The sequence below is a fragment of the Momordica charantia genome (assembly GCF_013281855.1).
Source record: "Momordica charantia cultivar OHB3-1 chromosome 8 unlocalized genomic scaffold, Mcharantia_2.0 BLBB01000008.1, whole genome shotgun sequence".
Lineage (NCBI taxonomy): Eukaryota > Viridiplantae > Streptophyta > Magnoliopsida > Cucurbitales > Cucurbitaceae > Momordica > Momordica charantia.
Window position 1 is genome coordinate 13293558 of NW_028275166.1, and position 26727 is coordinate 13320284.

A 26727-nucleotide genomic window follows, 5' to 3' on the forward strand; every position below is an offset into this window, starting at 1 on the left:
AAAGCTCTACGTCGTGTAGGGTTTGGAGCATCAGTTGCTCCAACGTATGATTGTGTATCACCAGCTTATCTTTGATGAGCTCTTCGTCGTCTAAGATAAGAACGTCACATCACAAACATAATTTTGTGCTTAAGCTGGGGAAGAATAGGCGGCCGATCCTTTTGGATGCACATTGAGCCATCTCTCTATGGATTATCTACCAAACATCGATCGATTGCCCCTCCAAGATGCAGGCCAGCAGTGGGACTCTATCCTTTATAAGTAACGCCATATTTTGGCCTCTATTGTGAGCTGATCAGACTTTAGCGAGCGGCGCCTTTGTCAGTGACCTGCCAAGTTGCGCCTGCAACACCTACTAGTTGTAGGACATGGTCAAGCTCACGGAGGGAGGGCTGCTGAACAAGCTTGTTAAAATCAGCCTTAGGGATGTTGGGAAGCTTCAACATTTTGTTAATGAACTCTGGAGACCAATCCACCTCCAAATCTCAAACAACTGTGCGCCCCACTCTATCTGGATTGAAGTTCACATAGAACTCATGAACCAACACTATGCGAGTACATGAATGGGGGGGGACAAAAATGCTCCCACTTCATCTGCTTTGCTTCATCCTTCACAAACCGGGACATATCCTCCGACCTGAAGCATTTCTCCAAGTATAGGTCCCTCGTCTTTATTGTCCGGTAGTTCGTCTTGGCCGCCTGGTCCACAAATTGCCAAAATGTCGCTTGGTGCGGTAGCACCACATTGATCTTCTTTGAGGCACTAGTGGATGCAGGCACCTACAAAATAAAAGATGTCCCACTGTGCCGCTTCTAATGGGGAAGCAATCTTTACCAACTTCTTTTTAAATGGTGGGGGCTTTGAAGAACTTGGGGTCTTCTGCTTCTTAGCTGGGCTGGGAATTGGCAAAGAGGAAAAGGGTCGTTAGCTTTTTCGAATGCGTGAGGTGGGCCTAGAAGCAGAGGTGCTCTTAGGGGCCACCGACGAATGAATTTCCTCGACCACAATAGAGGATATGAGGCAGGGATGGAGGTTTGCTGGGTTGGAGTGGTGGTGATAGTTGTTTGAGTGGGTAGTGAGGGGTAGGTCATTGTGAGATGAGGGTGGTTTAGTGACTGGAGCAGCAGGAGGATCGGTCGATTTTGTAGGGCTAGCAATTGGAGGATCCTCGGCGAGAGGAGGAATTTCGGATTGAGTTTACGGGAGCCTAGGGCTCGGAGTAGAGAGGCTTACCTTAGGGCTGGGTATTAGAGGAGGAGGCAGGGGCAACTCCGATTCGACAGGCATCTGCTCAAAGCTCGATGGAGTACGCAGCGTCGGCTCAGCTTACCCAAGGCTTCAGGTGGTGGAATCATGTCGCGCGCTTCTTGAAACTCTTCGCTTGACCTTTCGCTCTCGGAGAGTTGAACTTCCAGAGCTCTCTTGCAATTAGCCTTGTGCTTAATTCTTGGCATGGTGGAGGATTAAGGGTTAGGGTTTGCGTGAACAGAAAGGAAAGAAGGGACTGGGGAAAATTTAAGAGCACAAAGGAGGCGGATGGATAGAAAGGAAGTGGAAGGAAAATGTTGAGGACGTCAGTTTTAAAAAGAAACGGGCCACATAAATAGGGAGTGAATCCCTTCCCACGATTTTTTTTCAAATTTAAAAATTTTGTCCTAAAATCATTAATTCCCCAAAATCTCTTCCTATTCTATTTCCCTTTCCCAAAATCAAAATGATTACTAACCTCTCTCCACAAATTGAATTAGTCGTTTTTTGCCTTAATGATGTCTTGCATGCCTGCCATGCAGGCTGCCCACGATTTAAAGCTCCCACCTGCCCTCTTTCCTATCTCTTTGTCTGCACCATCCATCCCATCATAGCTACCTTCCACTTTCTTTTGTAGGCAGCTCTCTTGGCTGATTTCAAAATTCCCCCTTGCAAAGTAAAATTAAACTCAAATAAATTGTAAGAATTCAAAGCAAGTAAACTAATTAAAGAAAAACGAAAAAAATCTTGCTCTAATTATTTCGTGTTAATCACACCCAGTCTACTGCAAAGTTGTGAGCTTCAGCATCTCTCACCACGTCCTCGCCATAAAAATGCTTCGGCCTTGACCATTCACCGTGAACTCTCTTCTTGAGTCAATCTCTTGTACCCTGAGAACACCATTGGGGAAATACATGTGAGACCAAAAATGGTCCAGACCATCTAGATTTAAGTTTCCCTGGAAAGAGTTTCACTCTCGAATTGTACAAGAGAACTTGCTGCCCTTTTTCAAAATGCTTGGGTTGGATTCTTGCATCGTGCCATCACTTTGTTTTTTTTCCTCTATAATTTGGCATTCTCATACACATCTTGCCTAAATTCCTCAAGCTCCAGTAATTGCAAGCGACGTAAATCTCCTGCTGCAACATAGTCTAAGTTCAGCTTCTTAATCGTCAAGAATGCATTATGCTCTAGCTCCAGTGGAAGGTGGCATGGTTTCCCAAAACCAATTTGTAAGGAGAAGTTCCCAACAGGGTTTTGAATATTGTACGGTAGGCCCATAAAGCATCATAGGCCAGTAATGTTTAGTAAGATAAGGAAATATGCGCAGCTATATTAAATAGCGAAATAAAGACAGCTAGAGTTTTAGTTGTTCAACAGTTACAACATTCAAATCTCTCCCGAAACTGGGTTTAGCTCATAGGGGAAAGAGAAAATGAAATTGGCAAAAAAAAAAAAAGAGGTTACAACCCATTTTAGAGAAAAAGATGAAAACGCAGATGGAGACAACAGCTCGCAACAGGAGCAGAAGCTCTTCTCTGTCGTCAGCTATCCTCCCGAAAATGGTGAGATTCCTCAAACTTGTCTTTTCCAACACAAAAGAATGTTCCCTATTGGGATCTGTGTGTGCCGGCTAGGGTATTACGTCCCTTTTATATCGGGTCCCAATTTTAGGGCACCCAGCTGGTAACTGTACGGGCATGGTAAAATATCCCATGTTTTGGGACAGTTACTGACCTTTGAATCCATGCTCCAGTGATTATGTGCTTCAGCTCTCTCTCTCATGCTCTGTCTTGAACATTTTTCACCTACTCCTTTCTAGACTCAGTGCTTTCTTCATGCTTCTATCTTTTTTTTTTTAGACCTATGCATAAAAGCTAATAATAGGAGAATTCAGTACTATTTTAAGCTAAAGCATTCAATACATGGGACTTAAGCTCAAAATTCAATTCCTAAGATCATTCATGATGTTTAACTGCTAAAATAGACACACTTTGATAATGATTTGCACAAAAATTTCCCAAATAATGATTAGAATAACTCTCTTTTGGAGAGTTATCACCCGTGCGGCCTAAGGATGCCACCTTAGTACATCCTTCACCACACACCAATGGTTCTCTCATAAAGTTAGTGCAAAAATATATATCACCACAGCTCTTCCAACTGTCGTTGGTCGTGCATCAATGCAACACAACACATACACACCCAAAGCCAATCATACAAAAACCTCTTTCCTAACCTTTACAAATCTTGTATATAGGACATGTTACAACGCATGTCACTCTCTCACGGACACACCCTAAGGCACCAACCTTAGGATAACAATACCTCGTTCTAGGCTTGGCTAAGTTCACAAGAGACCCGACCAACTCCGTAGTTGAATCTTCCATCAAGACGGATATTGATGGACAATGCTTCCTCACGTAAGGAACTCGACTCTCCCTAGAGGAACAATACTTTTCCCTAGGGAGCTTAACTATCTCGTGTCACTTGGGCTACAAAAGATTGGACTAGACATTATGGGAATACACACTCCTCGATTGGATGCTTAAACATTCCTCAAACTCTCCAATTTATAAGGAAAGGATATCCTAAACATAGACACTACTAAATTTAGACATACTAAATTTAGCCTTACTTGGAGTCCACTACAAGATTTGGCCCACTTCCCACTACTTGGAGGTTGGAGAGAATCACGAAGCCACTACTCCAATAACTCTCCAATAAATTTAGCTACCATGTTCTCCTCCATTATAGGAAGCACTCCCCCACTAAGTCCACTATCCATTATTTTAAGAACGTGGCACTATCCTTATGGAAGACTCATTCATGTCTGGACTAATTCTCTCACCGCATGAAGCCTATAAGAAGTTCACAAGTGCTCCAGCGTGGATACTGCACACCAGGATGATCGAATGCCTTCGAATGTCCATGTGTCCGCTGTCGGCACACCTCATTGCTTGTGCGCCTACGCTCGCATTGCTGCACGCCTCTTGCAGGATCCTGCACGTTGCACCTTTCCATTTACATCTTTTTTCCTCTTGTAGATCTATTTGAAACCTATAGGTTTTACCCCATCGGGTTGATCTACAAGATCCCACACGCAATTGAAGTCCACCGACTAAATTTTCAGATCCATGGCTTTAATCCATTGATATTTGTCAACATCATTCATTGCCAATTTAAAGGACAATGGATCCTCAACGCCATCATCAGGTACGACAAATGTGCCATCGTCCGTGCTTGTACCCTATGGCATAAAATCAATGCTAAAAACAATTAGAATTAAGATTGTGAATTACGGGTTAATGGAAATGATACGCGACAACATGGACTACTCGAGTCTCTAGCCACTTGAATCCAATTGTATAGTTGGTTCAACTCGAAAGGGAAAGGTTAGATGGATTACCTTTGCAATTGATTACCTTGAGCAGACAAATGATTCACTATGCTCGAGGTTGGAAACACTTCACAAGTTTGGTGACCAACCAAACAAGCATGCTTCGAAGGTAAAACAATGAGATCCTAAGTTCAACCTGATGGGTTTAGTGTCTTGAGTTCGTGAGTTTGTAATTTGTAAACATTATTAAAAAAAATTATTTTATTATTTCTTTGCATTACTCGTATTCTATAAACTAAGTCCCAAGGTTATTTAATGTAACTGGAATAGTATATATTTAATATACAGTGTATAGACTTGATATACAATATATATACAGTATATACTCGATATACAAGTAGATAATGTTCTAGTAATAACCTAAATGGTCTATAGTACATGGATAAGGTTAAGTATCTTATCCTGGCAATACTGTGGGTACGCCCACTTTGTAATAGTTACAAACGATTCTATCCAAGTCGTTCATGTAGAGACATGCTAGTGGGGGTATCCTATACAATGAGTTTGTATAAGACCGGACCTCGAAATAATTAATCATTAGCTTTAATACCATTAGTCAATACATTGTTATCTCATAGGATAACCAGGTAACTCGATTTTAATCCTAAGCGAGTTATGGACTCGTGCCTATAAGGGATCATGCTTTAATTTGTATAGGTGAGAATGACTTCGGTTGCCGCCTCAATAATCCTACCATTTTGGGGACGAAACCGAGTGGGGAGCTGGGAACATAACTGCCCAAGATGAAATTCACTCCATCCCGACTTTAGGGAAGTAGATGAGTGTTCCCTTACATGTTGACTATGGGAGTTGAACAAGGGGCCCCACCCTCTCACTGGCCCGAGATGGACTTCCAATTATTGGTCGGATCATAATCGGGTTGTTTGCAGGGTAGTGGTATTTAAGAAGCAAGATATAACTCAAGGATAAAACGGTAATTTGACCCAGCTAGAGTTACGAGCACTCGTGAAGGATTGACTTGCCGTTAATAGTCGTACATCCGTGGACATGAAAATATTATGTAGTGAGAATAGTATAGTTGTGGGTCTTTAGTGGATTGACCCACAGTTAACGAACATTGATTAACTCGGTTAATAAGTTTAACTGATCAATCTCGCATCATTAGAGCTTCTGATCTATAGGTCCCTTTACTAGATCACAACGAGTAAAACGAAGATCAAGAATTATGAAATAATTTGAAATCTTGAAATTATATAAGGGAATGTATATAATGCATATTGATACATTATATAAATATATGTTAATTTTGGTTAAAGATTCAAAATTAATACTATGTATTACGAGAGAAAAATCATTTTGTTCAAGCTTATTGTCTTCTATTTTGAGAGTAGGGGCTAATGTTATGGATGAGAAAAATCCTTATTTTCTATATTTAAGAATTCAAAAGAAGAAGATATCCTGATGGTCTTAGGATTTCCCCTAGATTCAGGAGAAGATATCCTATATTCAAAAAGATAAGATATCCTGATGGTCATAGGATTTTCACTTTATAAATATAATAGTAAGCTGAACCCTAAAGGTAACTTATCCTGGCAACACTATAGATACGGCTCGCTTTGTAATAGTTATAAACGATTTTATCAAGTTCGTTCATGTAGAGACATGCAAGTGGGGGTATTCTATACAATGAGTTTGCATAAAATTGGACCATGAAATAATTAATCATTCGCTCTAACACCATTAGTCAATATATTGTTATCTCATAGGATGATCAGGAAAATCGATCTTAATCCTGAACAAGTTATGGACTCCTGCCTATATGGGATCGTCCTTAGATTTGCATGGGTGAGAGTGGCCCGGGTTATCGACTCAGTAATCCTACCATTTTTGGGACGAGATCGAGTGGGGAGCTGAAAACATAACTATGCACAAGATGGAATTCACTCCTTCTCGACTTTAAAGAAGTAGATCAGTGTTCCCTTACATGCTGACTTGCTAATCAAGCAAGACAATTTATTCCTTAAACTAATTTTGTTAAAATTAAAATAAATTAAGGAAACTAAAAATAGAAGATCTTTCATAAAATCCACCAACTTACTAATCGAGCATGGGAAAATATTCCTCAATTCTAAAATGATTTAAAACAAAATAAAACTAAGGGAAAAATAATAATTTCCTTACAAGGAATAGGGTAGGCAACAAGCAAGACAATTTGGCGCCGGGGGGCATGGGCTGGACGTGCGCACAGGCAAGGGTGATTGGGAGTTAAGCAAGCAGGCATGATGCTGAGGAGGCATGGGCGTGGCGCTGAGTAGGCAGCGTTGGGGCAAGCAGCAAGTGTGCTGAGGCTCGTGGTAGAGGCTAGCGCTAGCATGTGCAAATCGGCATGGGTATACAGGCGGGGGCAATGCACGCTGCTAGGGCGCGAACTCAAGGGAATGAGCGCTGTTGGAAGGTGCACATGGCTGAGGTAGTAGGCAAGCGAGCACTTGTGCAGGCAGAGGGCATGCACTGGGATAAAAGGGCGAAGACGCACACGGCTGAACGCTAGCATGCACGCAGGGGTTGCTAAAGGCACTAGCTGAGGCACGTAGGGTGACGCCTTGCGAGGTTAGTTGGTTATTGATGGCGTAGGCGGGCACATTGTGCTATCTATTTGACTTGACTTGATTCCAAGGACTTGAGGCCAATTATGATCATATCAGGAAATATTACCTTACATAGAAATTGTAGCACTGCAATAATTCCTTTCAAGTTCGACCTAATCTCTGCAAACTCTGACCTAATCTCCCCAACTACGACCTAATCTCCCCAACTTATGTTCTTACATTGTCCAACAATTTCTCGATAATATGTAAAAGATCGTTCAAGGGTTGGCTACAGACATCATCCTGCTGTCCAGCGCGTTCCTCTATCGATGGGAATGATTGTAAACCTGTCAAGGTTGGACCTTGACTAGTACAAGGTAACCTTGGTGGGGTGGGATCAATCATCGGTCCAACTTGCTCAATTGTCATTGCGGTGGGGATCTTAGAGCGGTTGTCTGCGATCGCAGCTTAATCGAAGCAATATCCACGTATGAGTCAAGCAACTCATCGAACTAGATCTCATCATCAAATAAAAAATGATCAGGCAAATTAAGAGCTCCTACCCAGTAGTCATGATGCGAAGTAGTGCCAGCTGGAGTATTGGAATGAAATACAGATCTTTCATCAAAGGTAGACTCTCGATGTACCTTTTCTACGCTTGACTCTAAAATTGAATTGATAATAGTCAACTGCACATGTAAAAGCAATACGAATGAGATTGAACAAATGATATTAAACATGTTACAATTTCTTAAAGAAAAAATAAATGTAGGATAATACTATTTTTCTAACATCATGAATTGAACACTTCACGTTGAAGAATATTTTTGGTGACTGATTTGTAGCACAAGTACCTAAAGATGTGAGGCACATCTATATCGTTCATTTGGGTAACATCATGCCTAACAAGGGATAGTACAACCTCATATGCCAAACCTAAGAACAAGCATTAATATTAGTTATAGACTCTATCTGGATTACATGAAACGCCTGGACGTCATTGTAATGACGAAGATTTTACCTTAAATGCAATAGGAAAACTCTTGAGACTGTACCGAACTTGATATTTAATATTTGAAATGACCTTCGACTTGTAGAAAGTAACTTTGTCTCTCATTGCATTATGAAGGCCATCTAGTGTCCTCTACTAGATGGTTATTCTCCAATCCATACTATTTAAGTAGTTCGTCCTCGGCTTCCCCAAATAGGTCATAGTTAGCATTGGACTTGACCTTGTTCTTGTCCATCATTGCAAATTCAGTGTCGTATATCAAGGTCACCTTCACAGCATCATCGTCGTTTGTAAAGACAACTTCCTTATACTGAGCTTTAAAATCATCAAGCCTAATGTCAACAATATCTTTGAAGTACTTACTTCGAAGCCTTTTTTTTAAGTCCTTCTGAACCACCCTACTGGATGGCTACCATAACCCTATCCTTAGTAAGAATTCAGCCTTCGAGAAAGTCATAATGGTACCCCTAACATTGAAGCTCATCGCATCTGGCCTACTGTCAATAACCTCCCTTAGCAGAAAGTAGTGCACTAGACCACTGCAGAACATCATATCAAAGTCCACGAAATGGTCAAGTTTAGTTCTTCTCATGAACATATCCAGTTGTGTTAGAGTGAGCTTATTTTTAATTTCGCATTATTGAGGTGCGACAAGCTAGTCATTTGAGCTAGAAATCGATCATCCTCATTTATCTTCATGGTGTGATCCATTTTAGTCATGTAACAAACAAAGATAGAACCACAACCACATTTTTTACTAAAGAAAACAACAAAAAGAAGGAGAAAAATAAAGTAGACAGAAGAAAGAAATTAAAAAAAAAAAGGAAAAACTATGATTCTATAAATTCTCTCTCTTGCTCATGCACTTTATCGCTCTCGCTCTTGGTAAACCTAATATTCAGTATGATTGTCCAACCCTTCTATTTCTCTCCGAACAAGCAAACGAACACTCTCCAAACCCACTAAACTGTAAAAATCCATGGTGCATATAGTTTATATCTCCATAGAAATGAAAAGGTAGTCGAATATAGTTTATATCTCCATATAAATATATATATCTCCGTATAAGTGTATGTTATAGTTGTTATAGTATTGAAATTGAGCCAAAAATTAGAATGAAATGAAAAATATTTTGTAATAAATTTCATTCTTTAGTATAATATATTAAGGAGTAAATTAGGAGATTATGAGAATTATTGAATATTTTGTCGTAAATTTCATTCTTTAGTAGAATATATTAAGGAGTAAATTAGCTGATTATGAGAATAATTGATTTGAGTTCCACAATAATTTAACAAAATAAAATTTGGAACATTAATCTTTTGCGTTTAGATAAAAAAAAACTAATTATAATAAATATAAATACCATATATAAGGGCAATTTTGGTATTTAGAAAAAGTTTTAAATCCAGAAATCTAAAATTGTAAAATTTGTAAAATTGGACATTTGTGAAAATAAGTTTCCAAAACAGTCCATCCAAGATATTATCTATTTAAAAATGTTCGTTTTGGTCTCTGTGCTTCTAAAAAGTGACAATTTTGGTCCCCTTTTTTAATTTTAATTTTTTTAATCACAATTTCAACACGACAATACACTCTATATATTTCTTAAAAAATAAACATGACTTCATATTAAAGGGTTTATTTTATGTATAGAATTTGTGTGAAAATTTTTACAAATAGAAACAGAAGTGGTCACCTTTTAAAAGTACGAGGATCAAAACGAAGTACAAGAGATCAAAATGAACGTTTTTAAAGTAGACTACAATTAACCAAATGTGATTGCATTGAACTAAGATAGCATCTTAACCTTGTAAAACCTTTTTTTTTCCTTCAAAGATAGACCTTTTTGTTTCAGAAGTTATTTTATTTTAATAAGTTTAAAAGATAATTTGTTTTCAGTTTTAAAAAAAGGAGAGAGATTTGTTAGAGATAAATATATTATTGAGGTTTTATTAGTATTTATTTTAAAAGATTTTAAGCCATACCAATAACTCAGTCATAATTGACATATATCTTAAACCAAAAGGTTGTGAGTTGGAATCCCCTCCCCACTATATTGTACTAAAACAAAAAAAAGATTTTAAGCCCAAGTTTTATAATCAATTAATGAGAATAAAAATTTTCATTATCTTTAATAGTGTTTAATAAAGGATAGGAATGGAATCGATTAGTAGGACTCATCTCAAACTTTATAGTCACTTACCTAAAACCTTAGGGCTCGTTTGATAACCATTTCGTTTTTTGTTTTTTATTTTTGGTTTTTAATTTTTTAAAAATAGGGTTGTTTGATAACCAATTCAATTTTCTGTTTCTTGTTTTCAAAAACCATTTTGAAATTCTATGTAAATTTCAAAAACAAAAAAAAAAAGTAGTTTTCAAAAACAAGTTTTTGTTTTTCAAAATCTGATTTTTTCTTCTAATACTCTTTTTCTTTTCTTTCTCATATTTATCTCTGGAAAATTTATTTCTCACTCTAAATTTTTTTTTATTTCTAAATTTCTCTCTACAAATTTTATTTTTCTCTCTTCAAATTTTCATATTTTGAATATTTATTATTATTTGTCTTTCTCCAAAATTTTTTGTATTTTTGTTTTTTTCCTAACCGACCAGTTTCATTTCTCCCTCTAAAAATTTAATATTTTTCCTAACTTTTTTCTCTCTAAAGTTTCATCTTTTATAACTTTTCTTTCGGTTCGTAATCTATTTTTTCTTCTGAAAATTATATTTTATTTTCTCCTTCAATTTTCTTTCACTGTAACTTTTATTTATCTTTGTATTTATTTATTCTCTCTAAAAATTATATTTTGAATCTTGTTTTTATCTTTAAATTTGTTTCCACTATAATTTTTCTCTTTCTTTATAATTTTTTTTTCTTTAACATATCTTTTCCTCCCGACTTTACTTTTTTTCTCTAAAATTTTTCTCTTTTTGTCTTTAACTTTTCTTTCACTATTTTTTTCTAAATCTTTTTATTTATCTCTAAAATTTATTTTCCAAAAGTTTATTTACATTTATCTAAACTTGTATTTTCATGTCTCTACATTAGGGGGTGACAAAAATTTCCGCAGGGTCGGGTCCCAAAAAATAGGAAATGCGTAGCCCGACCTCGTCCCCAATTCTATTTTTTAAATAATTAATATATGTTTATTACACTTTTTTATACTTAAATTCTAAAAATAATTAAAAACAATAATAAAACCGATAATTTTTCTCGAGAACATCTCGGACCCAAAAACGAGGTGGAGACGGAGACTGAAAATTTTCACGACCACGAGAATGAGGGAAAGCATCCTCACTCGCACCCACACGATTGTCATCTCTATTCTACATCAAATTTTCTCTCTCTAATATGTATTTTCAATTTTCTAACTTTTTAAAAACAAAAAACTAAAAATGGTTACCAAACATGTTTTGGTTTTTTGTTTTTTAAAAGGAGATTAGTACATTGATGGGCTATTTAAAGATCCTAATTACATAAAAGGATGGAATGTATAGAATTTACACATTTGTCATGTATCAACCTTATTTAAGAGGGTACCCATCACATAAATTACTTAAATACCCTCGTATCTACAAATTAATTTTAGATTCATTTTAAAATGCAGAATTGATTAATTCGAAGGTTATAATTAGGATCCCATAATTTTAGGTTAATGATACTTTCCAAAACAAATTAAAACACCAAAACATTAAAAAGAAAACCCTAAATTCCCCAAATTTGAAAGCCTCCCAAAATATCCCCAAATCCCGTCTAAAAATCTACCAAAAGAAAGAAAAAGAAAAAAAAAATGAAGCATCCATTTTATATAGGCTTTTGTAATGACAAAGATTTGAAACAATATCTCGAAATCCCTCAAAATTTGAAAACCTTCAGAAATCCCCCAAAATCCAAAAATAACAATGGTCCAGACCATGAGACGTTTATGACTTTAATTTTGGAAGACCCTATCTACAGAACTATAAGGTATATGTGTATATATCTTATACTATATATAAGATATATACACATATAAGATATATACCCATCTATACGAATATAATCAAGAATACTAAGACTATGAGACATTTAGAACTTCAATTTTCTATACACATACACAAAATATATCCCCGTATATATCAATCTTAACGGAAGACTAATAATTACTAATGGTATGGAGGACCATTTCTACAGAACTATAAGATATATGTGTATATATATAGAAGATATATATACATATAAGATATATTCACATATACAATAATACCCATATATACGAATATAATCAGGAATACTAAGACTATGAGACGTTTAGAACTTCAATTTTCTATACACATACATAAAATATATCCCCATATATACCAATCTTAATGGAAGACTAATAATTACCAATGGTAAAAACAGAATGGGACAGGAGACGAGGAATGTGCTGAACGGCGTCGGAAACGTGCAAAGACGTCGACGAAAAGTTTATTCGGCGACGGAAATTGAAGGAATAAATACCTCATTGACGGAAGCACGCTGCACGGCATTGGAAACGTGCAACGAGGTCGACGGGAAGTCTATTCAGCGATGGTAATAAGAAGATCTCGACGAAAAGAAGAAGGAAAAAATCGCTCGTTGATGGAAGCCCTGAAGAAGAACACAGACAGTCTGCACGTCTCCTATCCTCGTTGATGACGGTCGGCATGAAAGAAAGGAAGACGACGAAAAAAAAAGGAAGGTTGGAGACGAAAGCAGACGGCAGCAAACGGATCTGATTAATTCAAAACGTAATTTCACAAATTTGGAAGTTATTAATTGGTGAGAGGATAAAATCTTTTTTGAAGGAGGGATTTGAGGAATTTAGGTTGAAAAATTGAACGGGTCCCACAATGATTAAAGAATATAATAACAAATTAAGGATTCAAATCTTTTAAATTTTAAAATTATAATAAAATAAAAAGCAATAAATAAGGATAGAAACGATATTAACATAAAATCCTACATGAAAATATCTAAAAAGTGTAAATTTGGAAAACTAAAGACATTTATAAAATTAAGATTTAAAAATAGACCTCCCAATATATTATCTCTTTTTAAAAACAAAAAACAAAAAATGGTTATCAAACAGACCATTAATCTCAATTTTTTATTACGTGACCCCACACATTTATAATTACTATTTTTCTCTCATCTATTAATAATATGCATCACTTTTTAATTATTTATTTTATATTTTTATTGTTTCATTTTTATTTATACTACTAGTATTTTTCTTCTAATCAAAATTTATACAACTTTTATTAGTTGATACATTTTATTTTAGAATAATACAAATTTCTATTTCTAAAATAAAATAAACTTTTATTAGCTGATACATTTTATTTTAGAATAATACAAATTTCTATTTCTAAAATAAAATAAATTTCTATTTATAGAAGTTGAAATATGAAGAAATAGGTATGCTTGGATAGTTTATTCCATAAATAAATGATCTAATTGATAGAAAAAGCACATAAAAGTCAATTAGTCACGTTTAGCTCAACTGGCTAAGACTTTTATCTCTCCAATTAAAATATTAAGTTTAAATCCACACTATATACATACTAAATGATGGTTATTCTAATAAAAAAATTATTTTACTTAATGTAATTATATTTTAAATATTTATTATTTATTAATATTAAATAGATTGTTATAATAAAAGAATATTTACTATAAAAAATAGTAATAAATTAAAATTTATTATTATTTTAATTAAAAAAAGATTAGCAATAAACAGCTTTAGTTATTCCATAAAATTTCTAGTAAAACCTGAAGTATTATGTAACAATAGTTCCTCATCAACAAACTTGTAACATACATAGACAGGAAGGATTTAATTAAAAAAGTTTAACACAAGGGACTGAATTAAATTTTTTTAAACCATAGAGACTAAACCTTTTTTTTTTTAAAAAAAAAACCCAAATATTAGAGACTAAAAGTCTAAAACATATACGAGCTATAGTCTGAGATGCTCTAATATCAGCAAGTATATCACAAAACTTTCAAAAACATTGCCAAAATATTTTTGGATAACTCAGAAGTTACTTTGCTCCCCTATACTCAAAGGGCACCCGTACCCCCAAGGCTCGGACCTGGGGAAAGCACTACCAGAATATTGACACTAAGCCACAAACAAACTTCAAGAAAATGGCTTTCTCAAGCTTGAACAATTGTAACTTCTTTGCAAACTGGAAAGCTTTTTCACTATTTCCCATATTTCCTTTCGGCTATCAGAGCTTGCTATCTCAAATCACTTTTCACTTCCAAAAGTTGTATATCCCACTAGAAGACTACAATAATGCACAACACGGAACTCCTACTCCTTCAAAAGCTACTTGAAAAGTTAAAAACTTAGTGAAACTGTTTACAGCTTACAGATGATCTATTATTAAAGATCTGAATTATTGCTGTCGCTGTAGCATTCCGGATCCCAAAATCTGGAGAGAACCTCTCCGTGTTCGATGATAGGACGAGAAGCACTGGTGTAGTCTCGGCAGCGCAGAAGTCCGAGATCTTCATCATAGCAAGCAGTGAAAATTCTACACCCATTAACAGCAAAAGAGGACAACGTCGTGCTGCTGCCCGCATCTTCATTGAACCAGCAACTCAAAGAATTTGCTTGTGTACCAGAATCCACCTCCCAGATGTTTACGTAAATATCACCTGGACCTCCTGTAACTATTTTGTATGGATCCATGTGTAGGAAACTTACTGGTCCTCTGTGCCCCTCCAATTCAGCAATTGGTACAGGTTTATGTCCATCCTGGTTTCTTCTTACATCCCAAAGCATTGCACTGCAAGAAAGAAAAGAAAAGAAAACACATGTATTTTCAGCTCTAATTCGGTCTCTAAAATTTCATATTTATTTTATTTCGATCCTTGAATTTTCAAATGATTATTCCATTTTAGTCCTCGAACTTTCAAAATGTTTATTTTGGTCCGTAAACTGAAAAGAAGTAACCACTTTGGTTTTACCATTATTCAACATTCAATTTCCACTTCACTTGATACCCACCTCAACTAGCCTATATGGCTTCAATTCATGCCCACGTTAGTACGGTATACACATATTAAAAGTCATACCATCTCATACAAACAATTCACAGGTAAACTCCAAAATGGTTACTTTTCAAAAACTTTAAGGATTAAAATGACACAAGTTCACATACCAAAATGAAACAAACCTAGATCAACTTAGGATAAAAGCTATACATTTCATATTAATATCAGGTAGGCTGTGTTTGGTGAATTCTAAATAAGATAAATATAGGCATTTTTTTTATATCAATGAACTGAAAGATCCATTTGATCATACCTGCCACGACCACCAGTGCATATCAAGGATTTAGAGGGAACCATCTCGAATGAGTATAAAAACGGTTGATAAGCTGCAGCAGTGAAAGCTTTCTGCATAGTCCTTAAATCAATTGCGACAACAGAGGAACTCGTACCAACATAGAGCAATGATTCATGGCACTTGATGTTTACGGGAACACCAGAAAGAGAAGTTAATCCGACGCAACAAGACGAACGGGCAGTTGATGATGCAGTAACATCCCAAACTCTCACCTATTTCCATCACAAATTCAGTAATAGTTAGAAAGAAAGAATGGAATTAGAAAACCCAACTAAAACTATAAAAGCATTAGGTCAAACTTTTGAAGTGTCTATTTCATCATGGATAAATATCCTTAATTATCTAAATCCCTTTTTATAAACAGCCAGAAATATTCCCATCGTTTTGTATTCACAATCCAGAATACATAGACTATTTCCTAATTTTAAGAGTTTTTTTTTTTTTAAAATGAAAAATCAGGCTTCCATCAAGAAAAACGGAAGATTATGAAAGAGGTTACAAAACAAAACCACAACCCATGAAGGGAGCCAAAACGATGACTAAAGACCTAACAAGATAAAAAAGGTTCCAATCCAAAATAATAAGACAAAGGGATAATTACAAAAAATCTTAAACATAGACGCCTAGAGAGAGGCATTAAACTTGGCAAGAGCCCACGTCTTTTCCCAAGACCTCTTTAACCCCCTAAAAATTCTCTCATTCCTCTCAACCCAAATACTCCATAAAACAGCAAAAAAAAAAAAAACTAGCATACCTAATTTTACAAGATGTACTATTGCTATTAGACGAAATAATGATTGCCTGTTTGATTTCTTGTAGCTATTATTTTTATCCTGTGTGATTCCTCCCCCTCTGGATGCCCTTCTTTCCACTCCTGGTTGTGGAAGGCCAAAATTCCAAAGAGGTCAAATTCTTTGGGTGGTAAGTTTTACTTGGGAGGGTATCAAAGCATTCTTCTTTTGTGGTGGGCTGCAGTGGTGTTGTATATGGTGGAACATGGCCGAGAATCTGACACATCTCCTTTGGGGTTGTCAATTTGCTTCCTAAGTTCAGGACAACTTTTTTTTATACGTTAGTTGTTTGTTTGGCTCAAAGCAGGGAGTGTAGGTCTGTGGTGGAAGAGATCCTTGAGTCTCCACATTCAGCCACAAGGGCCAATATTTGTGGAAAGCTGGTTTATTTGCGATCGTTTGGAGTTTGGCTAGAGTGAAACAATAGAATTTTTAGAGATTTGGAGAGACTTTGAGAGGAAGTGAGTCGATGGATAGGTTTAATGCCTCTACTTGGGCATCTTTCTCTAAGGACTTCTATAATTATCAATTAGGTCTAATTATTTTGGATTGGAGCCTCTTTTTGTATAGTTAGGTGTGCAGCTCCTTTGGTTTTGGGCTATTTTGGTATGTCCTGTGGCTTGTTCTTTTGTTGTCTTTCATTTTTTTTTTCTCAATGAAAGTTCGATTCAATTTGTCACTCAATATTCAATAAGATCAAATGACCAAGAACATTTTCCCACTTAAACATGCTATGTACCTAAACTTGCAAACTTGCAAGTAATTGCTAAAATCACTCCAGAATTTTCAAGAGTTGATTCCCCTCAGTTTCCTCTTAATCTAACTGCTTCAAGATATATAATAAAATAACCAGGGTCACATAAGAAAACTCCATTGACTAATAAGATGACTGAACTGCTGTATGACATGACACCTAAAATATGACCATTCAACAAAGATGAAGTTCAAAAAGTTATGACAACATAGGTGACATATTTACAAGGAAGAACACAATAATCGACCATTCACCTCCCCAAAATATTGAACTTCCTCAAGAATATACAGAGAAAACGTTAAGTTAGGTAAGCCTTGAAAAGTTGGTAAAAAGTACCTTGGAATCCCTGGAAATGCTCACCAAAAGAGAAGTCTTATGTCTGGATGCAATGACCAAGAGAAGAAGAAAAAAGTTAAAATATATCATCATAAATAATGATAGAGCTCAACAAAAGAAGAGAGTTGCTATTGCCATGATGTGTAGAAACAGAGATAGTGCTACAAGAATTGAGATTATATGTTACGAAGTTCTGGGATGACTTCCATGCGCACACATGAATTTACTATGAGAAAATGATCACAGTTAATCGACATAGCATTGACAACAGAGCCAAATCTATCAAAACAGTGTTGGAAATCAGAATTTAATATTAAAGCATACGTGCTATTCCAACTGTGAATTCAATCAGCCTAAATATTCCAAATCCTTATATCTAGGTTTGATGAACTTTTAAGTGAAAGGATTTCAAGTCTATACCCAGTCAACATTTAGATCTTAAAACATCTCTATCCTGTTATAGGAAGGGATCTGATGTGAATACAAGAGACCTAGAAAATACACGCTCATTAGATAGTGATTTACAATAAGCTTTAGAAAGTGAAAATATGGGAAAGCATCGTCGTATATGATATAACTCATAATTCAGAAAGCCAAATGAAATAAAATTAGCATCCGGTACTAAAAAGAATTAAGTGGTTAACTAGAACATTTATTAAGTAAATTGTGTGCCCACCCTGCAACTGATATTGACTTAATTGGTCTCCCATGTCCATGAAGTGTAACCATTAAAGCACTCTTGCCTCGCTTGCCACTGGAACTAAGAGACCAAAGACGAACTGTACCATCTTCGCCTCCACTGGCCAATACTTTGCTGCTATCATCACCTAACAGTTTATCAGACAGAGTTGAGATGGGGCCATTATGACCTCGAAAACATCGCTGACAAGAACCCTAAAAAAGGCAAGGGTGCGACAAAGGGTTAGGGGTTTGAGATCATTTGGGGAAATGCCTTTCGGAGATCATTTTTTCATAAACTTAAAACCATATTAACATTGAAAAACAAATGAAAGAATGAAAGAATAATGATATCAGCTCCAAATTGATAATTCCATGAAAATTGCCAACAGATTTTCAGACTTAGCCCAATAAAATATGATCAGGGAAAAACAAAGTGAACAAAAATGTAAATAATATCAACTTGCGACAGAGAATCCATATCAGGACCAATTCATGATTTCATGATATTGTTTCAGCCCCTACCTTCCACCAAAATCGAATTGAGTGATCAGAACTTGAGGTTACCAAAAAGTTCTCTGATCTCTGCCCTTCACTTCTAAACAATGAAGTTTCATAAAGGGGAAACAACCTGCAGATGAAATTATGGGTTAATAACCAACCAAAAAACGCATTCAATTCATTCTTTGAACACTTCGATGAGTAAAGTTCCCTATAAACATATCAATTATGGATACCAAATGTATATTACCATGAAGTATTTCAAGGGTTAGTTTTCAATATTTACAATGTCAACAACTTTTGATCCAACAAGATTCACATCTTGCTGTAATAACCACCCTTCCATCTAGTAAACGGCCTTGGAAAGCAATTCTCAAGACACAGATGACAGAACCTGGTTTTTTAACAGCTGGCTTATAAAATCAGTGATGGTCGCAGCATTCCATTTTGGAAAGCTCCTTGGTTGAATGCTGGAACACTGGAACAACATTCGCCTCTTCTCTTTGCCTTATCCATGAAAAAAGAGGCTTCCATAAAGGATCTTCCGGAGGAAGAAACAGGCTGCTGGAATTTGGGTCTAAGAAAACACTTAAAGGATGCAGAAATCGCTGAATGGATGGTTCTCATCCAACAGCTCTCTGCTGTCCATTTGTCCACAAACGCTGATCTCATGTTTTGGAAGTTGGAAACAAATGGTATCTTTTCAACCAACTCTCTTATCAAAGACCTCACACACTAAAACCCGGACCCCTCACCACGACTTGCTGAAGTTATTTGGAAAGACTCCTACCCCAAAAAGGTGAAATTCTTTCTTTGGGAGCTCAGTCACCGTGCCATCAACACTAGTGATAAACTCCAAAGACGGCTGCCTCATTTGGCTTTATCCCTCCAATGGCGCACAATCTGCCAATCCAACTCCGAGACCCAACAGCACCTATTTGTCACTTGCCTATTTGCATCTGTTTTCTGGGGCTCCATCCTCGACACCTTTGGTTGGTCCACAGTATTGCCAACAGATCCTCCCCTCCTCATTGAAGCAACACTTGCCAGGCACTCTTTTAAAAAGGAAAAGAAACATCTCTGGATGAATTTCCTTCGAGCTTTCTTTTGGCTCTCTACTTGGTATAAAGGCTCTCCTTTGTTCAATCACTATAGCTACACTAATTGGAAGTGCTTCATGTAATCCCTTCTATGGGGCTTTTGTAATTTCATACTATCAAATGAAATTGTTTCTTTCCAAAAAAAAAAAAAAAAAGCATCAAATTAAGCATGGGCCTCCTAGAGCACAAAAAGCTCAAAGTAGCAAGAGGATGAACAACTGGAATGCATAAAATAAAAGTTAAATAGAAACACAACGACAGTATTTAGTACTGAAACATTAGTTCAAACTTCAAATTCTTAAAGTTCACCACCAATTACATTAGTGCAACAAATATCAATTTAAATTTCATGACAAATACTCACATCTCACCTCATACAAGTGATACGCGCATTGTGATCACTCAGAGTGGTAAGAGAGACACTTCTGCTAAAACTTTTAGCGATTTCCATCATTTGAATAGAGGAGCCCTAATCAACAGGAAACGAAAAAAAAAATGGAACAACTAGAATCAGTAAACAATCTAAACAAAACAGAAGGCAACCCAGATGAAAAATTCCACATCTAACACTAACAGTACCCGAGACATGAAAATATCATCTCTGTCCAAAAGCATAAGGCCATAAGGCTCTGCTTGGGTGCACATATCAGCAACCAAGGGATCTTCAAACTTGAACTGTTGCAGAGCGGTAAGCCTGGACAAGTACGCGTCCCTGGCTCCTCCTGAAGCTACTGAAGAATCAAGAGGTGGTATTAGATGCTGCCATCGCTCCCTACAGAAACAGAATCACCGTTATAGCTGTTAATTCAGAAGTTCATGGAGGAACAGACGCCTCCGACGAGAAATTGAGTTGGGATTAGAAGCGAAGGGGGAGAACCTGAAAAGGGGTTGCCAGATGGAGTCCGAGTAGGCGACTTGCCGGAGAGATTTGCAGGTCCGGGCTACATTGGAGATGTCCTGGAGGTTGAGGAATTCGGCGCAGCGGGCCAGAGAATCTTCATTCAAGTCGGTAATGGTGATCGGAGAATTCTGATTCTGGTCCATCAACGGCGGTGGTGATCGGTTTGCAATTTTCAAAAGCTTAAACGGAAAACCCTGACCCTGCAGTGCAGCAGCGGCTGCGATTTTTTCGGTTATGCGATTGGATTATCTTCCCTCTCGCGCACCGCAAATCTTTCTTTCAAGTTTCAACGCACCCATGTCATTCTTCTTGGGCTCCCTTTGGAATTTTCGGTAGCTCGTAAAAATTTTCTAAGGGATCGCCGAATTGTATGAATTTCCGATAGCGGTTTGTTTTTTAGGGAGTTTTCGATGTCCAACAGTTCCTGCAATTTTGAGATACGACAGGACCAACTTACGAGAATAGCGATAAATGGTTGATTTCTCAAAAAATTCATAAAGAGTAATTGGCACGTGTCTAGGTTTAAAATTCGTATGGATAATCGGAGGGTTTTTTTTTTTTTTTTTTTTTTTTTTTTTTTTAACATTGTTGTCCATAAAACTTATTTTAAAAATATATTTGTTTAATTAAAAATATTAAAAATATTGTAGGTTTTGAAATTTTTTTTTTAAAATATTGTAGTTGAAAAAAATTGAAAGCTGGTCGTCTCTCATCCCACATGGTCGTCAGAGACGACCATCTAGACGTGGTGCCTTGTCGATTTTTTTTTTTAAATTTTAACATGGTCGTCCATGTTAGGTGGTCGTCTCAACATTTGCCACGCGTAGATGGTCGTCTTGCATTTTTTTAAACACATACCCCACCCCCAAACCCTAACCCCTTATTTTATTCTGTCGCCTCCTCCCTCTACCCCGCCACCACCTCGTCCGATCTCTGCTACCACCACCGGTCTCGCCACACCGGTGAGCGATTGTCTCTTTTTTTTGTCCTTTTTTATTTCTTCTTTTGTTTGTTTCTTTTTTCAAGATTATCTAATATAGTCTAATTTTGTTTTATTCTCTTTTTTTTAGGTTTGAAACCACTTCATTCCTTTATTTTTGGAATTACAAGGATCAAGATTTTTTTTTTCATTTTCTTTTATTATTACTATTCAATTTTATTTATTTATTTGTATATTGTGCTATATTTAATTGGTGAATGAATCTAATTTATTTGTTTAATTCGTACATGTATTTTTAATTTGTTTCTTTCTTGGATTTATGCAATTATAAAATCATATATTTATTATTTATTTTGTGTTAGAAACGCGTAGTTTATTCTTTTGATTAGTGTAGTTAGATTTAATTGTTAATTAATATATTATTTATTTGTTTAAATAATATATATTTATGTAATTTATTTATTTTATTAAATAATCGTAGGTATTTATAATTATAAGATTATGCATATTTTTGTATTATATTTCTTAATTACTATCTTTTTATATGTTTAATTAATTTATATGTATTGATTTGTTTTTTATTTAATACATGTGTGTAATTATAAAATTATACCTTTTTATTACAATTAAATAGAGGTTATTTATTTGATTGGTGTAGTTAAATTTAATTAGGAACTTAATTAAAGATATCCTTTTCCAATTTAGGATTGAAATGATAGCTAAATGTTTGGCGATTGTACTGTATATGAATGGAGGTACTGTTGATGGTGTAAATGAAATTGATTACAATGGACTGTCAAGTGGAGGTTTTACTGTGGTATTGAGTTTGAACATTTTGTTCAAATGGTTGGAGTGTCATTGAAGTTAGATATGGGGAGGAGTAAATTATAACTTGTTTATAGACACCCTAATCAAGCACCATCGAGTTCCATTAAATACATTCTTATTCCATTAGAGAACCAGAATGCATTGGATTTAATGTTCTCTATTGTACCGCCATGTCCACAATTAGTGGAATTATATGTGAATGTTAGAAATATGACGAATGTCCCATTGGACCTCGATGGTGAACATGATATCCCTTTTGAATCACTGGACCTTGAGGGACCCAACCAATGTCTTGACCATAGTCAATGCCTTGATCCCGAACCTGAGTTAGTTGTACCTCTAACTACTAATTTAGATGAAGATACGGGCTTAACTACTGATAATAGGTTTATAGAACTCAGGATAGCGACAAATGATGAGTTTGATGAATTGGAACTCGAGAGTGAACATGAGATCCCTCCTCAAACATTTAATGACATGGACAGTGTTAACAGTATTGTAGAACACGAGTCTATGTTGCGACCAGTGACAGTTGAAAATGATATGTTGTACAAGGGGTTCATGTGTAATGATAAAAAAACTATGCAACATATCGTCAAACGTTTTGCTGTAAAGAGTCACCACCCTTACGAAGTTGTAGAGTCGACACCAAATATGTGGGCAGTTAGATGTAAGAAGTGGCAAGATGGATGCAACTGGCGACTTCGTGCGATTATTAAGAAAAGTATTAACCTATTGGAGATTACAAAGTACGTGGACCAACATTCTTGTGTATATTCGGAATTTAATCAAAGTCATTGTCAATTGGATTCAAATATGATAAGTAGAGAATTTTGTGATGCAGTGAGAGCTAATCCTTCTACAAGTATTGCGACATTTCAAGATCTGATCAAGGAAAAATTTGGATATCATGTTCCTTATGGGAGGGTCTGGGAAGGAAAAACAAAAGCTTTGGCTCGTATTTTTGGTGACTGGGATGAGACATATAAACTTTTGCCAAAATGGATGTACATGCTGAAACACACTAATCCTGAAACAATTGTTGAATGGAAAATTAGGAACTACGGACAACCGGGTCATGGCATTCTTCATTCTGTATTTTAGTCATTCGGTCCTTGCATTGCAGCCTTTCAAAAGTTTCGGCCCGTGCTTCAAATAGATGGTACTCACCTTTACGGAAAGTATAAGGGGAAGCTATTGATTGTAACATTAGTTGATTCAAATGGACATTTGTTTCCTCTTGCTTTTGCCATTGTAGACGAAGAAAGTCGTCAGACCTGGGGATGGTTTTTGAAAAACCTAAGAAAGTTGTTACGCATGAAGAGATGTGTTTAATTTCATATCGACATGGTGGTATTATCTCTGCGGTTAATAATCCAGATAATGGTTGGACCGAACCTAAATCGCATCACAGATTCTGTCTAGGACATGTTTCTAGCAACTTTAACCATAAATATAACTGTACCGAATTGAAAGATTTGGTATATCGTGCCGGTGCTCAATTCCAAATTCGAAAGTATGACAAGGAGGTGGAAAATATTAAATTACTGAATAGCTCTTGTATGATTTTTTTCCGCAACATTGGGATTGAGAAGTGGACCCTATCACATGATGGTGGATTTAGATATGGGTGAGTGACAACCAATCTTTCTGAATGCATTAATGAGGTGCTGAAAGGAGCTCGAATTGGAGAGAACCAAGTGTTCAACAAAGATGCGGGCTTTGTAATCAACTTGGTCACAGTTGAAGAAGCTATCCCTCGAGACGACGGGAAGCACCTTCATAGATATTGATGTAATTGAAAACTTTAGTCTGAATCATTTATGTTAGTTTAATTGTTGATGTAATTTATTTTTTTAACAAAAACTCTATGTGATTGTACCTTTAGTTTAATTGATACTCTGTGTTGTGACTATTGTTTTAAAATTTAAATTTAAGTTTCCAACTAATGATTATCTATCGTATTAGATTATGGAATTAAACCCAGGTCCTATCGATCGATCTGTATTGTATGACCAAGCTAGACATCGATCAGAGCTAGTTTGGCAGGGTCAGTGTAACGAGGAGTTGCACTGCCGACGTAGAGAGGCAGTATTGGATCGCACCATCCCATTGCATCCTTTGATTGAACCTGCATTACGCGCTTCTGGATTTTGTGGATTTGCCAGATTGGGATTCATCCAATTGGATTGGCATTTCATTACTGCGCTTGTGGAATGGTGAAGGCCAAACACTCATACATTCCACATGCCGGATGGAGAGTGTACTATCACTCTACAAGATGTAGCGGTGTAGCTTGGGTTACCGGTAGATGGCAAGCCTGTTACTGGTCGTGTTAATTATGATTGGAGAGGCACCTGTCAAGCATTACTTGGGATCACTCCAGGTGTTGCGCACATCAAAGGCTCTAGGTTGAGTCTACCTTGGCTAGCTTCTCAATTTCGTAATCTAGCCATGAGGAAACCATTGCCAGATACGCTCGTGCCTATATTATGCAGCTTATCGATGGTAGTCTATTCACCAATAAGTATAACAACTTGGTGCATTTAATGTTCCTCCCACTGTTAGTAGATTTCGAGGTAGCTGGACGTTTCAGTTGGGGTAGAGCATGTTTGACATGGTTGTATCGAAACTTGTGCAAAACGTGTCGCTCTGACTCACGTGACATTGTCGGTCCAATTATACTTCTTCAAGTATGGGCTTGGGATCAGTTCCCCACGATGGCTCCACAACGTCGTCACATGTCAGATCACGAGCTCGTGGGTCGACCATTAGCTGCCTGGTACGTCGATATAAATATTGTCCTATTTTCCTCTTAAAATTTTTTCATGCATTCAATTGTTGTACTAACCTATAATATTATTGTAGGTGGAGAGATCAATTTTGTGTTACAAAAGTGTCTACACATGTTTTGATCCAGTATAGATACATGCTGGACCTCTTGTCACCAAGCTCGGTACGTTTTTAAATGTTAGAATATAAAAATATATATTGATTTATAATTAATTACACAGTTTTTTATTATAATTTCAGATGATCTGGAAGCCATACGATAAGGAATTTGCCAACCTACCCGACTTTTGTGCCAATGGACATAACGTCTAGTGCACTGTGAGTCCACTCATATGCTTTCATATTGTGGAGTGGCATTATCCTGATAGAGTTACCAAAAAATGTGGTATGAAACAAACAATTCCAGAGGTGTCATGCTGGGATAAGAGATTTTATTGGCGAGGTGGCACATTTGAGATAGCACCTGGTAGGATCAGATTGCACATTTTGTGGCAAGGTGGCATATACTAAAGATTTTATTGTTATTAATCCTCTCGTCGACGACGACGGTGATTACGATCCAGGATATATGAGCTGGTATACGTTAATCACCAGACGTTATATAACTCGAGAAGGAGCAGCATTTGGTTCTACGGTACAATCTTTTATTTCGTTATAACAATTATTCAAATTAATAAATACATTTATTAATTTTTTTCCATGTAGGTTGCGTGTTTCGAGCAAATCAGTATTCTCTCGTCATCAAACGAAATTAATATGTTGTGCAATGTTGGCGGAAGGCATCTTCAAAGCCTTCATCAAATGTACAAAGTACCTACTCCTGCTCGTGGTTCTAGGCATAGAGGACGACGTCAAGTAGACCAAGATGCTCCAGTAGGACTTGATGATCCCGTACCTGAAGTTATCTATCATAAGGTTGAGGACATTCCACCGTTTACACAGACACAGATTGATGCTGACCCGTCCACGCCTATGGTCATGATACCGAATCATGGTTCTAGTCAGTATCACACACCATCTAGAGAGGGTCATGGATAGTAGACGTGGAGAGCATGGGCAATACTTCAGCCCTATAGAGGATTGAGACCCTACAGAGGGTCAGGAGACACCAGCGGTACCAATAGTTCGTCGTCGGCCACATCGTAACCGGCGACGTCCCCATTGTGGGACAGATTAGATCGATAGACTGTAAATTGACAAGCTTCAAATATTGTTCTCTAATTTATAATATTAATTTCCAATTTTGAACTACCATGGATAACTTCATGATTCTATAAGAAAAATAAAATATAAATTTTTGTTTATATAGCCTATGAATACAGTTTAAATAAAAAATTTTGGTAAATTAAAATACAAATTAATAAATTTTGATAAATTAATAATATTATAAATTTTTGTTAAGAAATTAATAAATTTTATAAAAAAATAAAAAATTTAATAAAATATAATATTATAAAAACATATAACTTTAAATAAAAAAACATATAACTAATATTATAAAAAAAAATTTAATGTGAGACGACCACAGTTA

General features: G+C 36.2%; 1 protein-coding gene and 1 pseudogene across 1 annotated transcript; one reads left to right on the forward strand and one right to left on the reverse strand.

The window, feature by feature from the left end:
* Positions 1 to 14394: 14394 nt before the first annotated feature.
* Positions 14395 to 21079, reverse strand: LOC111019976 (eukaryotic translation initiation factor 3 subunit I). The gene is made up of 8 exons (XM_022296509.2): positions 20612 to 21079; positions 20314 to 20506; positions 20106 to 20203; positions 18659 to 18764; positions 18132 to 18349; positions 17456 to 17498; positions 15533 to 15786; positions 14395 to 15011 (listed from the first exon to the last, which is right to left on the reverse strand). The coding sequence occupies exons 1-8, from the start codon at positions 20776 to 20778 to the stop codon at positions 14606 to 14608; spliced, it is 1485 nt and encodes a 494-aa protein (XP_022152201.2). The 5' UTR covers positions 20779 to 21079; the 3' UTR covers positions 14395 to 14605.
* Positions 21080 to 24374: 3295 nt separating this feature from the next.
* Positions 24375 to 26234, forward strand: LOC148209563 (serine/threonine-protein phosphatase 7 long form homolog; annotated as a pseudogene).
* Positions 26235 to 26727: the final 493 nt, after the last annotated feature.